The sequence below is a fragment of the Podarcis filfolensis genome, assembly GCF_964270895.1.
Source record: "Podarcis filfolensis genome assembly, chromosome: 3".
In the NCBI taxonomy this organism is placed as follows: Eukaryota; Metazoa; Chordata; class Lepidosauria; order Squamata; family Lacertidae; genus Podarcis; species Podarcis filfolensis.
This window is the reverse complement of record NC_139606.1, coordinates 54,284,148-54,301,807: the sequence shown is the minus strand read 5'-3', so window position 1 is coordinate 54,301,807 and position 17,660 is coordinate 54,284,148. Positions and strand designations below refer to the sequence as shown.

The 17,660-nt window shown below is 42.3% G+C and overlaps 1 protein-coding gene and 1 long non-coding RNA gene across 5 annotated transcripts in view; both read left to right on the top strand.

Annotated features, from left to right (window-relative positions):
* The first annotated feature begins 3,380 nt into the window (after positions 1-3,380).
* LOC310760326 (amine sulfotransferase-like) overlaps positions 3,381-17,660 on the top strand; it is a 31,100-nt gene continuing 16,820 nt past the window's right edge. The window contains exons 1-5 of one of the 4 annotated variants that reach the window (XM_083608671.1): positions 3,387-3,511; positions 4,699-4,843; positions 5,379-5,587; positions 6,858-6,984; positions 11,596-11,690. In XM_083608671.1, coding sequence (XP_083464797.1) covers positions 4,702-4,843; positions 5,379-5,587; positions 6,858-6,984; positions 11,596-11,690 — 573 coding nt within the window. In that variant the 5' untranslated portion in view covers positions 3,387-3,511; positions 4,699-4,701. Of the gene's footprint in view, positions 3,516-4,698; positions 4,844-5,378; positions 5,588-6,857; positions 6,985-11,595; positions 11,691-17,660 lie in introns of all 4 variants that reach the window. The other 3 variants (XM_083608672.1, XM_083608667.1, XM_083608669.1) reach the window with 3 other exon arrangements.
* LOC310760360 lies at positions 13,049-17,655 on the top strand. Its single transcript, XR_014546924.1, has 3 exons — positions 13,049-14,128; positions 16,243-16,898; positions 16,942-17,655. It is a non-coding gene; the product is annotated as an uncharacterized lncRNA (long non-coding RNA).

Sequence of the window (17,660 nt, the reverse complement as noted above, 5' to 3'; positions counted from 1 at the left end):
TCCATGGAAACCCCAATGGATGTCTGCTCCAATTCAGCAGTAAAGATCAGGTTTTCACAGGAGGGAGAAAGCAGTGGGGAAAGCCAAAGGTTGGATGAGCAGCCCTGTCTCTTTACTGAGTAAATGGTTTAGGTGGGCTTCCTGGAGCATGGCTAAATTGGACACTATACTTGAGAATATTTCTAGGAACTTTTTCTATGTCTTGCATGTGTATACCAATTGTTCAGATCTTGAGAATATTGCAGGAGTCTATCTAGAGCTGTGTTGGAACCAAGCAAGAAATATTATTCATAGAGTTGTTTGCTAAGGTCCTTCTCTAGAACAGTGTGTCATCTGTTACAGCATCTGCCAGTCCATGTGTTGCAAATAAATGGTGGAGAGCTGTGATTGTTGGAACACATGTTGGTGAGTATTTCAAGTCATTTTGACTAGAAGTCTTCCATAATTTCACTTGGGGTGGATCTACACACAGGTGGGGGGGGCACTATAAATAAGTCAGAAATTAAATCGTTATAGCAAAAGGGGGGGAAAGTGATGTAAAATAGCAAAGAATTATTTTTGTTCTCCATCGCCATCTGGTGTTGCATATTTATAATGCACTCAAGGTGCTTTTTTTTTTTTACTAATGTAGCTGAGTCCTTGGTCTGAAAGAATGATGTGTTGCCCGTACTTTGAGATGAGTAGTGCTTTTTTCTAAAAAAAAATGTTCAGGGGTACTCTCATTTTCACTCAAGAAAATCACAATTTTATAGTGCAAATTGAGAAAAATACAGTAAATGGACAAAAGTACAAGATTCACAAAATGTTTAGGGGTATGCGTATCCCTGTGTCCCTCCTAGAGAAAAAAACACTAGAGATGAGGAACTTGTGACGCACGTAGTCCATAATATGCACTAACCCTGTTTTGTGTTTTATGACACTGAACAATCACATTAAAAGCTTCATTCATAAACAAATTTATTAAGAGGGTAAGTCTTCATGAATGCAGTTTGATTTACTTCAGGTAAACATTCAGAGGACTATGCTGCTTGTCGCTTTCTCACCTTTGGCCCCTGAAGTTAGGTAATTGGAGTGACAAAGTATGATTCCAGAGGAACTCATCTGACCCCAAGCCCCAAGGATGATAAACTTTGCAAGGGGCCCAAAACTTTGACCTGAGTGGATTTGAACAAGTGGTTCAGTGGGAGAACTTATTTGAACTTCAATATAAAATTGCCTCACAACCATTTTAGATGGAGAAAGCACTCGATTCCTACTGAATGGCAATGATTAATCAGAATTCAAGCCCATGCCAGCCTATAGGGAAAAAGCTGCACCTTCATACTGCATGCCAGTTCTGCATACTGCATACTGTTTGATAAGAGACAAGTTTGATAAGAGACAAGTGCACCCAGAATGTACCGGTATTCTTTGCATTCTTTGACACACATACTCTATAGTTCACACAGCAAACACGATCACATGAAAAAGCACAGATTCCCTCATTTGCAGCTTATAAGAATACGTTAATAAAAATGGTTCTTTGTACTCTTCCAAGAGTTTAGCAACACACACATTCATTGAATCTCACACTTTAGCTAGACTCTGGTATTTATAAACTGCCATAATATGATTTACTACAGGTTACGCCATCCTCTGCTTCTTTGAAGTCTTTAGAGTACGGATGAGTAAACTTATATCTTTTGTTTTCTCTCACTTTCTCACATTTCCACTGTTCTTTTTGGTTCACCATATTTCTGCACCAGTCTGTGCTTTTTAGAAGAAAAAAGTTCATGAAAAATTTTAGTGTCAGCATTTTAGTGTGCATTTCTCTTGATATACAAATTTATAGACAAACATGTTTAATACACACACACACAATGGTTTTTCTTAATATAACACTTTCTGTAGGATATTTGGCTAAAATAAGCATTATATCATATTATTTGTATAATAAACATGGTCCCTTTCCGTTGGAAAGCTGTTTTGCATAATTAGGATATGTGTGAATTTTGATGGATGAACTGTAGCTGTATTTCTGTTCACATACTGTTTCAGGAAGTTGAAATTTGATTGACACATTAAACCATGTGTAAATACATGTGTATTTACACATTAAACCTTGTGTAAATACTCTTTAAAGACACTGCCTTTCAATATGAGCTCAGAGTCTTCCTTCTGTGCCTGTAGATATTTTTCCTCAGAGTGGATTTTACACACACACAGCCCAGGAGTTACACTCCTAGCCAGCTGAACCCCAGAACCAAACTCTTCCCTCTGCCCTCTAATTCTCTCTATTGCTTTTTCTCTTGATGTCCAAATTGCTAACTCCACCCACCTCTGCCTAGCTGTGCCCACAGCCCGGGACACTGAGTATATGGGGTGGAGGGGGCTTCAGCCCCCTCAATATTTGGGGGCATAGGGCTCAGACCCACTTGAAGAGGAGATGCGCGTGGTGTAGTCCAGTTGAGGAGAGTGGCAGTCTTGACAGCTCCTTCACATGCTGGAGCCAGGTTCCGATGGGAGCCTGTTGGGGGGGCCCGGTCACCCCCACCAGAAAGTGTGTCTGGTGGATAGTGGACTGAGTGGGTCTGGCTGGGCTGGGGAGGGTGTGTGTCATGCATGTGACATCATGAATACGTGATGCACTCCCCCAATGTTTGGCGCAACTTGGCGCACCTGCCCACAGCCTATGAGAAGGAGGTTACAGCTCAGTACTCTGGGGGAATTCTGCGGCATTGCATACTCTGGTCTTTCTGAGCTTTCCATCAGAGATGACTTGTAAGGGCACTAAAACATATATCAGTCCAACATATTTGGGATGGAGAGTACAGCATAAAATATTTGGGAGAGTAAGACATAAAGGTTGCTACTTTTCTTAGATAGATTTCTAAAACAACCAATGCTAATTATTTAGTAAGTTTTATTAAAACAAATAGGGATTATTTTGGAGTTAAAGTTGGTGTTATTGGTGTGTAAGTCAGTGCAGGCATGTGTGTACAAATAGACATCCATTGGTGAATCTCAGGTCTCTCTTACCATTTGAGCCCATTTTCTACTAGTGGACCTGAGCAGACGTAATACTGCTTTTATTTCTTAAATGGACGAAGACCACTGTTGATATTGGCTGTTGCTTGTGCAAAGAAACAAGTTCTTCCCCTGTTGTTCTTTCCATTATCAGCCTCTATGCTCCTGTGTTATCTTTCTTTTCTTACATAACATGCTAGTAACTTACATAACTTTGACCAAACTGCAGGAGGCAGTGGAAGACAGGAGTGCCTGGCGTTCTCTGGTCCATGGGGTCACAAAGAGTCGGACACGACTAAGCTAAACAACAACTTACATAACATGCTAGTAACTAAGTAAATAAGGAGGAGCCATTGGCTTAACCCCTTATTAGCTAACGGAATTCTATAAAGCAGTTTCCTGGAGAGCTCTGAACTTGAGCCTTGAAAAGCTGAAATCCTCCAAGCTGCAAAAGAGATCGGTCTCTCCCTCTCTCTCCCACACTTTTCGACTCTAAAAACAAAAGGTAGGTAAGTTTTCTTGTAAATTAAACTTTCCAGGGAAAAGCAGGACTACTGAATGACAAACAACTAATCTACTCTTTCTTGCAAGAGTTCTGAGGGGCAATAAGGTATTTCATCAGATGCATGGAAACTCTTTTCACAGTTCATATTCTTTTCTGGTGTCACACAGAATGCAACATTTGTGCTACCAGAGATTAATAGTTATTTTGAGGGGACTGAATGTGAACTCCCATTGTGCAAGTGGAACCCTGCTCATTCGGCATGGGATACAACCCTTAATTTATATATTGGAAAATCAAACGGAGTATTTTTCTTGTTACTATTTTGTACATACAATGTTTTCCACTAAAGGATTGTTGCATTTCTTAGCAATGAAACACAAGAATTAAAGTGATTTTCAGGCTTAATGGCACTGTATGTCATAGGGGGAGTAGAACAGAAATAAATCTCTCCAAGGATGTCAGGAACAGTCAGAGGCTAACACTGAAAGGAAAACTGGTTTTGCCGCAGTTGCTTATCATCATCATCATCATCACCACCATCATCATTATCATCTTCATTATCATCATTATTATTATCATCACCATTAATATTATTACCCCATCCATGCAGTTCATAAAGCACCCAGGAGGAATTTGCAAGCGTTCCATTTGCAGGGGGAAGTTTTTTGCTTCCTTCCCACCTCCCCTGAGTACAAGAATGAGTGTCAGGATGGCAGCACTGACCAAACTATGACGCCAGGCAGCATAAAGTGAGGCCAAGGGCTGCTATTTTGCATGCTGCACACATGCACTGACCAAACAACTGTGTCAGGGTGAAAGAGGAAAGCCTTATTATGCAGGGCAAAGCCAGCGCAGTAGCAAGGTGAGTTGTCTCTGGAGAGAGGCTCTCTCAGTAATGAGGAAGGGTCAGATGAAGAAGAATTAAAGAGCAGCGGGAAGGCACCTCAGCCTAACAACAACAACAAAAAGTGCAAAGGCTAGGTGAGTTGCTTCAATGATGAACCAAGCCTCTGTTCTTTAAATGATGGGCCTTTATGTTGCTCACCTGTGGTGGAAGAGAAGCATGGGATTCTGCTATGGGGTCTGCAAGAGGAGTAGGATTTCACAAAATGACATCTCTATTTCTTTCTGATTTCCTGCTGTCGCATAATAGAGGTAACTGTTCTCATCTCTTTATTCTTGTGCAGGCAATGCAACCAGACGAGAAATACCTTTTCACATACAAAGGATTCTATTTCCAGCCAGACATGGTTTCAGCGGAGTACTTGGATACCTTGGAGGATTTTGAAATAAGAGACAGTGATGTATTTATAGTCACTTATCCAAAATCAGGTAAGAGTACCTGATTCCTTCACTCTTCTCTCCCCTTGTGTCCCCAGTGTTCCCCAAATCTGCCTTGGAGGGTTGGTGGGGTGGGGAGGACACAATAACCGGGAGTGGGAGAGGAGAGAGAGGGGAAGTTCTGCACTGTATAGGCATTTAGGACTTGGGTGACATGAAGAAAGGCTTCTGCAACTGCCTTTTGCCTATTATGTTTGTCCCACTGGCCATTTGTCAATATTCCTGTTCCCAGAAGGCATTGATAAAAAATCATGGTTTGAATCCACTCAATTAAAGTACTTTGGAGAACAGACAACTTTCTTTTAATTTCCTGGTCTTTGACTGTCATTTGTATAATGTTCTGAGAAGAATCTGGAATAGCGTTTTTGGTAGCTTTCTAAAAAATAAAGGAACTTATTAGCAAATATTGTTCTGTTTTCCCAAATCCTCGATACAGAAACATGTTGTTCTCAGTTATTTCACTCTGCAAAGTACTAAGTACATTCATGACAATGAATGAATGAAATAGGCTTATTCTCGTTTATAGGAACAATATGGACTCAAAATATTTTGAGCTTGATTTATCATGAAGGTCACCGAGATGGAACTGAAAAAGTGGATTTACTAGACAGAGTTCCATGGCTGGAGTACAAGCTCCGCGATGTGGATTACATCATTCGTCCATCACCTCGTCTCTTTGCTTCCCATGTCCCCTACTATTTAGCACCCAAGGGATTAAGGAACAGAAGAGCAAAAGTAGGAAACAGCACATTTATTATTTGATCAAATTAAACGTTTGTCTTGTCTTATTTAAATTAACACCTGGGTTTCTGTTAACATTTCTCCGTTTCTGAGGGCAGTTCAGAAATTTTATGCGTATATATCCTACTTCAATAACCTGGTTCCTGGCACATTGCAGAGCCACAGAAATACCGTATTTTTCCCTCTATTACACGCAGATTTTTTCTCCTAAAAAGTAAGGGGAAATGTCTGTGCGTGTTATTGAGCGAATGTGTGGTCCCTGGAGCTGACAAGCGCGAGTGAAGGCAAAAATCAGGCAAATATCAAATCGTCCGGAGAAGGGAGGAAAGGAGGAAGCTGCTGCTTTCCTGCATTCTGCCTCAGGGTCTTACTGCCCACCCGCTTCTGTTTCCTTACTGTGTTTGCTCAAACGGAACAAAGAGCAGAGAAAACCCCTCCCCTCCAGGCAAGCAGAGCGTCCTTCCTTCTAAGCGTCTGGGACTCGAAGGCAACATGCAGGTTGGGGGGGGGGGGAGAGAGAGAGCTGGTTGGCTTGTGGGGGGGGGGGACTTTTGCCTTCCTTTCCTCCCTCCGGTAAAACCCCTCTCCTGCATTCTTAGCCAGCTGCTTCTCTGCACACCCCTCTCCTTGTCGCTTCTATGTTTTTCCTTCCCTCCCTACTTAAAACGTGGTTCCAATCACGGATCCACATGGATCCTCAGGATCTTTGCATTGGGTCACCCCAAATTCACCATCAGATCACATAGCATGTCCATGGCTACAGCCTGCACCAAAAAAATCACGCACCCACTGTTGCCTGGGGCTGCAATGGTGCAAAAACGTGGTTACAAAGCACGGATCCACATGGATCCTCAGGATCTTTGCATTGGGTCACCCCAAATTCACCATCAGATCACATAGCATGTCCATGGCTACAGCCTGCACCAAAAAAATCACGCACCCACTGTTGCCTGGGGCTGCAATGGTACAAAAACGTGGTTACAAAGCATGGATCCACATGGATCCTCAGGATCTTTGCATTGGGCTACCCCAAACTCACCATCAAATCACATGTCTGTGGCCGCAGCATGAAGCACAAAAATGATACATCCACTGTTTCATTCAGAATTTTTTTTTCTTGTTTTCCTCCTCTAAAAACTATGTGCGTGTTATGGTCAGGTGCGTGTTATCGAGCGAAAAATACGGTAACTACAGAAGCAAAACAGAAGAGACAGTAGGAACAATAAGATCAGCAATAGAATAGAATTTGTTGTTATTCCTGCAGGTTGTTTATGTGGTCAGAAACCCAAAGGATGTCTTGGTTTCCTATTACCATTTTTCCAAAACTTCACGCAAATTAGAAGAAGTAGAAGATTTTGGAATTTTCATGGAGAGGTTTTTGGCTGGGAAGGGTAAGGATGATTTCCTACTCTAAAATGAACAACTTTTTAATAATAATTTTAATAATAATTTTGATTAGTTTTCAATTACAACCCAATGACAGACTCATTACAACAATGCAATACAATTACTAATACCAATCATTATGTCTATCTTTCCCGGTTGTTGCTGTTTTCCATCATGCCTTGCCAGACAAATTTTGAAACATCTTTTTGCCATTGTTTGAAGTATACTGCACCTCTGACTACAGGTACTGATTGGAATAAAAACAGCATTCTTATCAATACATTCATTTTGATCACCGAGATTCTCCCCCACAGTGACAGGTTTATTTTCCATATTACATTTCCATATTTCTTTTTATTTCATTTCATTCCATTCCTTTACATAATTATCTTTCAAAATGTTTATATTTCTAGCTGTTAGCCATACACCAAGGTATTTTACCTTCTTTTCTACCACCAATTTTGTTGTTTCTCTAAATTCATTTTTCCATTGTTCCGACATATTCTTTAACAGAAGCTTTGTTTTATTTTTATTTAGCCTGAAGCCTGCTACTTGTCCAAATTTTTTAATTTTTTCCAGCACCCTTGGTATGTTGTCCAAGGGGTCTTCTACCGTTATCACCAGGTCATCTGCAAAAGCTTTAATTTATATGATTTTCAACCCACTGTTATTCCTTTAATGCTATCATCCATTCTTATATTCTTTGCCAGATTTCTAAGGTTAATATAAATAATAATGGAGATAGGGGGTAACCCTGTCTTGTTCCTTTTGTTATCTTACATTTTTCTGTTATTGTCTTGCTTACAATCAACATCGCCTGTTGTTCAAAATAAATTGCTTCTATACCATTTAAGAAAGTCTGACTGAAGTCCATCATTTCAATCATTTTTTTCAAGAGACATTATCAAAAGCCTTCTCTGAATCAACAAACATCAGTGCCGCCTGTCTTTCACCCCTGACCTCTAGATACTCAATCACATCTATTATATTTCTTATGTTACCGTATTTTTCGCTCGATAACACGCACCTGACCATAACACGCACATAGTTTTTAGAGGAGGAAAACAAGAAAAAAAAAATTCTGAATGAAACAGTGGATGTATCATTTTTGTGCTTCATGCTGCGGCCACAGACATGTGATTTGATGGTGAGTTTGGGGTAGCCCAATGCAAAGATCCTGAGGATCCATGTGGATCCATGCTTTGTAACCACGTTTTTGTACCATTGCAGCCCCAGGCAACAGTGGGTGCGTGATTTTTTTGGTGCAGGCTGTAGCCATGGACATGCTATGTGATCTGATGGTGAATTTGGGGTGACCCAATGCAAAGATCCTGAGGATCCATGTGGATCCGTGCTTTGTAACCACGTTTTTGCACCATTGCAGCCCCAGGCAACAGTGGGTGCGTGATTTTTTTGGTGCAGGCTGTAGCCATGGACATGCTATGTGATCTGATGGTGAATTTGGGGTGACCCAATGCAAAGATCCTGAGGATCCATGTGGATCCGTGATTGGAACCACGTTTTAAGTAGGGAGGGAAGGAAAAACATAGAAGCGACAAGGAGAGGGGTGTGCAGAGAAGCAGCTGGCTAAGAATGCAGGAGAGGGGTTTTACCGGAGGGAGGAAAGGAAGGCAAAAGTCCCCCCCCCCCCACAAGCCAACCAGCTCTCTCTCTCCCCCCCCCCAACCTGCATGTTGCCTTCGAGTCCCAGACGCTTAGAAGGAAGGACGCTCTGCTTGCCTGGAGGGGAGGGGTTTTCTCTGCTCTTTGTTCCGTTTGAGCAAACACAGTAAGGAAACAGAAGCGGGTGGGCAGTAAGACCCTGAGGCAGAATGCAGGAAAGCAGCAGCTTCCTCCTTTCCTCCCTTCTCCGGATGATTTGATATTTGCCTGATTTTTGCCTTCACTCGCGCTTGTCAGCTCCAGGGACCACACATTCGCTCAATAACACGCACAGACATTTCCCCTTACTTTTTAGGAGAAAAAATCTGCGTGTAATAGAGGGAAAAATACGGTATTTTTCATCTGTCAGCCAGGTAGAAAACCAGCTTGATCCTGATGTATCGAATCCTTCAAAATTACTTACAAACGTTCCGCCATAATACTGGCGAACAGTTTATAGTCATTATTCAGCAGAGAAATTGGTCTATAATTTTTTACTGCTGTTAAATCAGTATCCTGTTTAACAACAACAACAACAATAGTAATAATAATAAATTTTTATTTGTACCCTGCCCTCCCCGGCCATAACCGGGCTCAGGGCAGCTAATATATGCCTCTTTCCAGGATTCTGGGACTTTCCTTGATCTCAGGATGTTATTCATAAGTTCTTTCAGTGGCTCTGAGATATACATTTGCAGTTTTCTGTAATATTTTGTGGTCAGTCCATCAGGTCCAGACGATTTGTCTGGTTGATAGCTTGTTGAAGTTCATTCATTGTTACTGATGCGTTTAAATGTATGGTTTTTTTTTGAAATTTTTGGTAAATTGTTCTCCTTTAAATATTCCTCTATTTTAAATTTGTTTTCTTTGTCGGCTCTGTATAAATTCAAGTAATACTTTACAAATTGTTATATCCTTCAGGTCATCTATTATTTTTCTATCGACTTCAAGCTTGGATATAACATTAATTTCTTGTTTTCTCTTTAACTGCCATGCTAATTATTTCCTGGTTTATTTGCAAATTCAAAATTCATTTATCTTATTTTTTTTATTTTCCATTCTATTTCTTGGTTCACTAGCATAGAAAATTGTGTTTTTATCTCTTTATATTTTGTTTTATTTCTTCTTTCTTAGGATCCTTTATCAATTCTTTTTCTTTTTAAATTAATTCATCCATAATTTCTTTTTTCTTCACATTTTTTTCTTTGCATCTCTCACCTTCTTTTGATAACCTCCATCTTCTTGTTGGATTTTGTTCACCTCTTAATTCCAAATAAACCGGGTTATTGTCTGAAAAAGTCATTGGTTTTATTTCTGTCCATTTTGATTTTGGCACTAAGTCATCTGAGATCCAAATGAAGTCAATTCTTCTGGCAGATTGAGAACGGTCTGAAAAGTGAATGTATTCTCTATCATATAGATGTTTGAATAGTAATGAACCTTATCAGTTCCTTGGCAAGTTCACAGAACACTTTCATCTTTCTGTTCAGCTAGAGATAACTACGAAGTCGTACTTCCAATTAAATTAAATTAAATTAAATTAAATTCCAAGTCCTTTTAGCATTTTCTAGTTCAGCCCATAAATAATAAAGGATATGGAAAAGACAGCTCTAAGTTTCCATCGTAAATCTTTTGCAAAACAGAGCTTCCCTCTCTCTTTCCATTTTTCTTCTTCACACACAGTTCCATTTAATTTTGTATTCCATATCAACAATCCAGTGTCCTCCTTCCTCACTTGCACATATATAAATTGGACTAGCATTCAAGGGAGGGTTAGCATATCATAAATGTAAAGAAATAAAAAACTTTGTATAAAGAAGACGTAGGCTCCCCACCCCACTGTCTTTTGTACCAAATGAAGTCTTCTCTCAAGTTCAAACCTTGATGACCTTGCAGTTGATTCCATTCTGCAGTTTGTAATCTCATCTCTTCTAGCACATGCCTATACATTAGTCGAAATTAAGCTCTCATTAACAGGAGAACCTCTGTTTCTTAATGGCGGTATAGGAGGATTATCGGCAGGTGAAGTGCTTTTGCACTCAACAAATCCCTGCCTTTAGCATTCCATGCCAGAGCAGGAGTCAGGTACTGAGACGAACTGCGAGTGAAGCCCGGGAAACATGCAAGGATAATAACCCTCGATCATCATTGGTTTTCCCTCAGCAATGATCTCCCGCTCTCTTGAGAGCTGCTTCCATCAAGGCAGACAGGATCCAGAAGCTTAAAATGAATCTCTTTTGTCCCTTCATCCTTATCTCCTTTGACAACAGATTAAAGAAATTCTCTGTGTGGTAAGGAACTATGTCTGATGCCATAGGTTACTCTGAGGAAATTCCACATCCATGCATCACAAAGAGTCTCCAACTCAGACTCCAACTACACCATTTTATGCCACTGGTGAATGGTGCCCAATGACGCAGAAGGAAGGGTGTAGATTTGGCCAACTCCCAAAGGAAATCAGGTGGATTTATATTCTCTTTGCATCAGGATGCAGCAGCTACAAATCATTACAAGGTGGAGCCCCGAATCCTTAATCAAGTGTAAAGATTCGTGTCAAGTTATAACTCAGAAACCCAGACCATGTCTCCTAAATGTTGCAAGTATTAACTGCCACACCATATAAGGAAACTGGCAGTGTGGGAAGGAAGGGAGTTGGAGGAAGGCTAGCCTGATCTCAGCCCACCCATCACTCTTCCATCACATTGCCTGGAAGCACAGAAGGGAGCCTTAAAATGCAGAACTCTTCTGCAAATTCCTTCTCTGAGAAAGTGTTTGGTGAGGGTGGATGGTATTAATTCAGCTTCTCTTTAATGGTTTGTAGCACTGCTGGTTCTTAAATTGATTCCTCTAAATTGTTTTAATGGAATTTATATGTTTGTACTGCTTTTCTCTGAATGTTTTTCAAAAAATCACCTGATCTACATTTTATGCCAAATCAACTTCTTTCCCATCAGTACTTGCAAGTTTATGGTTGGACCATGTAGAAGGCTGGTACACTCACAAGGATGACTTCAATATTCTATTTCTTACCTATGAAGAAATGAAGAAGGTAAGTTATCAAAATGCTATCCAGTCTGATATTAAACATCCTTCAAAACTCTCCTTTACAAAATGGAGGAAGGAAGCAATTTGATTATTCAAGTGCCCTCAGCTGCTGCTTCTCCTGCTAGTCTCATCTCTTTTCTAAAGGTTTTTTTTAAAAAGACTAGTGGGCCATGGACTCAGGAGCCGCTTTCCAGACCCCAGACTGCGAAAAGTGCACTTTAACCAATCCCCCTGAGGGATTACGGGGCGATAAATAAAGTGTCGTGATCCCAAGTAAGATATGTCATTTCACAGGCCCTCTGATGCTGAGGAGAGATGTCACAGAACCTCCCTTGTGTCTGCAACAGGGGCATTTATTTATTTACTTGTGGACTCAGTTGAAAGAGCTGCCCCATAATATAATGCATTCTGCATGGCTCAGGGAATAATAGCAACAATGAAAGTACAATATAATGCAATGGCAATTATTACATACTAGGCAAATAAAGATCCAGGCTGCTTGTTTCCCCTGCTTGTTATCCTGAGAACGGGGCCTGACAGGCCTCTGTACAGCACAGAGGGTTCTTTTTAAAATCTTTTAAAATTATTCTTTTATCCTTTTAAATTCTTTTTTTAGCTTAAATGTTTAGTTGCGGTTAGGGATTTGCTTAAATTTAGTATGAGTGTCGTTTATTAAATTATTTTTAGTTTCTATTGTTTTATTGGTTTTTTGTTTAGTTTGTATTTTGTTTTTAAGGGGTGGGGTCAAGGCTGCCTGGGAGTGGGCCCCAGCTAACAGAATGGCTGGGGCAGGTTCCGCGGGGGGGGGGGGATGTACTGGGACAACCAATCTCAGTGATCACGGGTAGGAGGAGGAGTTACGCTAAGACCAGACCATGTCATTAGAGAGGAAGCAGATTTAGTCACTGTTTGAGGACTATTCCTGCCTCCAGGTCTGGTCTTGACCGGATGGATACTGGAATCAGCAAGGGATACCCACATGACCTGAAGGTGCAGCTGTGCAATGCCAAGTCAATGTTTCATAAGACCACTGCCATCTATGACTTGATCGTGGATGGAGGACTTGATCTGGCATGTGTGACAGAAACTTGGTTGGATGAAGCAGATGGTCCTGTTGTTGCCGCTGCTTGTCCACCAGGTTTCTCTTACGCACAACAACCCAGGTCATGTGTGTGGGGGGTGTTGCAGTGATTTTTAGGAAGTCATTAGCTTGCACCAGGCGTCCTATTGGGAAGACTCAGTTTTCTGAGTGCATGTTCTGGAAGTTGGGCAATAGGAGCAGTACAGGATTCCTTTTGGTGTACCGACCTCTCTGCTGCACCAAGGATTCGCTGCCCAAGCTGCTTCAGGTTGTGGTGGATGTTCTCCTGGAGACACCTGGTTTGGTTGTCCTGGAGGAGTTTAACATCCACACAGACACGACCTTACAAGGGGCTGCTCAGGACTTTGTGGAAAGCATGGCCTCCATGGGGCTGTCCTTAAATAAGTTTGGCCCAACTCATAGCTGCGGACATGCCTTAGACCTGGTGTTCACCTCTATGGATGTGGGTGACCTGACACTAAGTAAAAGCAAAACAAAAGAAGTGCCATGGTCAGATCACTTCCTGGTGCAACTGGACTTCTCCGTGACCTCTGCAGGGAGGTGGGACCAATTCAGGTGGTCCGCCCCCTGCGCTTAATGGATCCAAATGGTTTCCAGAGAGTGGTAGGGGATGTTTTATCCCATGTTGATGGCCTTTCAGCTGATTCCCTGGTGGCCTGCTGGAATGTTGAGCTAACCAAGGCTATTGACTGTCTGGCTCCGAAGCGCCCTCTCCGATTGCATGGAGCCTGGACAGCCCCTTGGTTTTCCCCAGAGCTGAGGGCGATGAAACAATCACTGAGACGGCTAGAGCGTCGGTGGCAGAAAACTCATTCTGAATCTAAGCGGATACGGGTTAGAGCTCAACATTGAGCCTACCACTTGGTAGTGGCGATAGCGACAGCGAAGAGGACCTTCTTCACTGTCTCTGTTGCATCTGCAGAAAACAGCAGCAGGAGACTCTTTCAGGTAGTTCACAATTTAATGGAACCACCTGTGCCATCAGGGCCCGGTAAAGGCCCCAATATCTTCTGCAATGACTTTGCAAAGTTCTTTGCCGATAAAGTCTCTTAGATTCAGAATGAGGTAGACGCCACAGTGGGAGCAGGGCTGGGGTGGGAGAGCGCTAGAGTCCTGTCTAGTCAAGTTGTATGGGACCAATTCCAATCTGTTACCTCCGAGGATGTGGACAAGCTGCTTGGACGAGTGAAACCAACCACCTGTCTCCTTGATCCTTGCCCATCCTGGCTAATAAAAGCGAGCTGCGAAGGGCTGGGCAATGGGCTCTGCAGGGTGATGAATGCTTCCCTCTGTGAGGGAGCCTTCCCAGACCCACTGAAAGAGGCAGTCATTGACTTCCGGTCAGCGCCAGCAACGGTAATGGCGGATTTCCTCCGATCTCCGGAGGAAATCTGCTTCGTGGAGCCAGGGTTCTACCGCTACGGCGAAGCGGGGACCCAAAAAAAATCACAGGCGGGGAAGCCTGTGAACTGAAGGCTCGGCGGGCTCCATTTGCATCCCCCCCCCCGCTGCAAAGGAGCCTTTTTAAAGGCTCCGGAACATACCGGGGGTGAGCGGCACGGAGCTGAGAGCTGTTTACCCGTCTCCGCGAAGTGAAGCCGCATGCCATGGTTGGAGAGCGCTGACTTCTTCCTTTGAACATTTGGACTAAAAGTAACAACCCGTGAGTAATACGGAAATTGGATATTAAAAAGTTCCTTTTTTGATTCGGCACGAGCGGGGAAGGCGCAAAGAGGAAGTCCGTCTCCCCCTTTTGTAAACATCTTAAAGCAAGGACTAGATAACTAAGGTTGAAAAGAACATCTTCGTGAGAAGTTAAAAGTAATTAATTTCACGTTTTGGCAGTATAAGTGAATGTGCTGGAGGATAAGAGTAAATTTTGAGAGTGGAATTGCTACCCCCCCCCCAGGACCCGGGAGCGATCCGTGAGGGAACCTGTTGAAGAGATATAGAAGACTTTGACAGCTGTCAAACTAGCTGTCAAAGTGGAGAAGGGAAAAAAAAGAGAGAGAACTTTATTTCTATTGCCTCGGCTGGTTATATTTGTTACATTTAGGCAACAAATTGTCGAAAACAAAGGAAAATAAAGGACTTTTGGATTAGAACTGGAAGGAATACTAAGTAACCAGTACTCCCCTAGAGGGGGCTCTGGGACATTACAGAATGGCTATAAGTGGAAAAATACAGATTGAACTTGAGAAGATCTTTCGTCGCCTGGGAAAATTTCAAGAGCAATGCATTGTTTTGGCTAGAAATGTTACAACATTGAATGAAAAAGCAAATAAACTTGTGGAAACTGGAAGGGACTTGCCTCAAGTCTTTGTACCAGAACAGAAAGACTTTGCATCTGAGCTAAAAACTCTTGCAGCTGAACAAGAAAAGAAATTTGAGAAACTTGAGAAAGTGGGAGAAGATACACATGACAATTTAGAGGGAAAGGAAGGAGGAGTTATAATGCAGCAGAGGATTAAAGAGAGCCAAAGGCCTGTAAAGATAGACATAATGGAAAAGACAAACCTGATTAAAATGGAAGCAGGAGTTCCTGAGACACTTGGACTTAAAAGAAGTAAAAAACAAGATTTGGATTACAATTCTAAATATGGAGGCCTGGCAGGCCAAAGGCCTGTAAAGATGGATACAAAGGAAAAGACAAATCTGATTAAAGTGGAAGCAGGAGTTTTTGGGACATTTGGATTTAAAAGAAGTAAAAATCAAGATTTGGATTACAATTCTAAATATGGAGGCCTGGCAGGAAGAAATATGGACCTTATTGGGACAGAGCTTCTCCGAGATTTGGTGTTTATCATAAAGGACTATCAAAAAAACCGGCAGAGAGGAAAGGAGAGAGATTTAAGGGCCTCGGACGTGAGGTCACCAGGCTGATACCAGATGGATTGATGGACGTCGGTTGGAGATTGAAACCGGGAAAGGCGGGGAGTGGGGTTTTGGGTATCCAAAGGCGGTACAAATATACTTTGTTTTTTCTTGTAAATAATTTGTTTTGCTATTTAGGTTAAAATGGGGAATTCGTGAAATGGAATTGGGGTTGACTTTAGAAAAAGGTATTAAGAATAAGTTTTGATATATAAAGATTGATGTTTATATTAAAATTGGTTAAGCAAAAGGATTTAAATATACTAAGGTAAAATTTGGGGATAGGAACTTGTTGAAGTAAAAATTGAATTGGAATACAAGAAGGGGAGATGTGGGGAAGTCAAGGAAATATGTTACTGAAAGTTATATGTTTGTTTTTTGTCCTTTTTTTCTTCTTTTATTTTTGTTTTTTGTTTTTCTGTAAACTTTTTGACAATTTCAATAAATATTCTATTAAAAAAAATAATGAAAGAGGCAGTCATTAAACTGCTTCTTAACAAAAAAATCTTTAGACCCGGCCAATATGGCCAACTATCGCCCAGTCTCAAATCTTTCATTCTTGGGCAAGGTGATTGATCAGGTGGTTGCTGAACAACTCCAGGCACACCTGGAGGATGCGGACCATTTGGATCCCTTCCAGTCAGGATTCAGGCCTCATCATGGGACTGAAACTGTCTTGGTCACACTGGTCAATGATCTCCAGTGGGCTAGGGGAAAAGTTGAAAGCTGTTTCTTAGTTCTGCTGGATCTCTCAGCAGCCTTTGATACCATCTACCATGGCATCCTTCTTGACTGTCTAGAGGGGCTGGGAGCTGGGGGCACTGTCATACAGTGGTTCCGCTCTTTCTTCCTGGGCCGTATGCAGAAAGTGGTATTGGGGGATGTGTGTTCAGACCCTTGGGCTCTCACTTGTGGAGTGCCTCAGGGTTCCATCCTCTCACCCATGCTTTTTAACATCTGTATGAAGCCCCTGGGAGAGATCATCAGGGGGTTTGGGCTGGGTGTTCATCAGTATGCGGATGATACCCAGCTGTAGCTCTCTTTTAAATTGGAACCAATGAAGGTGGTGAAGGTCCTGTGTGGGTGTCTGGAGGCAGTTGGAGGATGGATGGCGGCTAAGAGATTGAGGTTGAATTGTGACAAGACAGAAGTACTGTTTTGGGGGGACAGAGGGTGGGTAGGTGTGGAGGGCTCCCTGGTCTTGAATGGGGTAACTGTGACTCTGAAGGATCAGGTGTGCAGCCTGGAAGTCCTTTTGGACTCACAGGTGTCCATGGAGGTGCAGGCCAATTCTGTGTCCAGGGCTGAGACCCAACCTGCCCTTGGACTGCCTTGCCAGAGTGGTGCATGCTCTGGTTATCTTCTGCTTGGACTACTGCAATGTGCTCTACGTGGGGCTACCTTTGAAGGTGACCCGGAAACTACAACTAATCCAGAATGCGGCAGCTAGACTGGTGACTTGGAGTGGCTGCCGAGACCACATAACACCGGTTCTGAAAGACCTACATTGGCTCCCAGAACGTTTCCGGGCACAACTCAAAGTGTCGGTGCTAATCTTTAAAGCCCTAAACGGTCTCGGCCCAGTATACCTGAAAGAGCATCTCCACCCCCATCGTTCTGCTCGGACACTGAGGTCCAGCCCAAAGGACCTTCTGGCGGTTCCCTCACTGTAAGAAGCGAAGTTACAGGGAACCAGACAGAGGGCCTTCTCGGTGGTGGCACCCACCCTGTGGAATGCCCTCCCCTCAGATGTCAAAGAAATAAACAACTATCTGACTTTTAGAAAAAAATCTGAAGGCAGCCCTGAAGCTTTTAATGTTTAATTAATTATTGTATTTTAATATTTTGTTGGAAGATGCCCAGGGTGCTGGGAAAACACAGCCAGATGAGCAGGTTGTTGTTGTTGTTGTTGTTCTGCCTGTTCCATGAGTTTTAGTCACTAGGCTGTTAGGTTTCTCTATTGTGGATGGCTTGACATTTAAACCACGTTCCATTTCA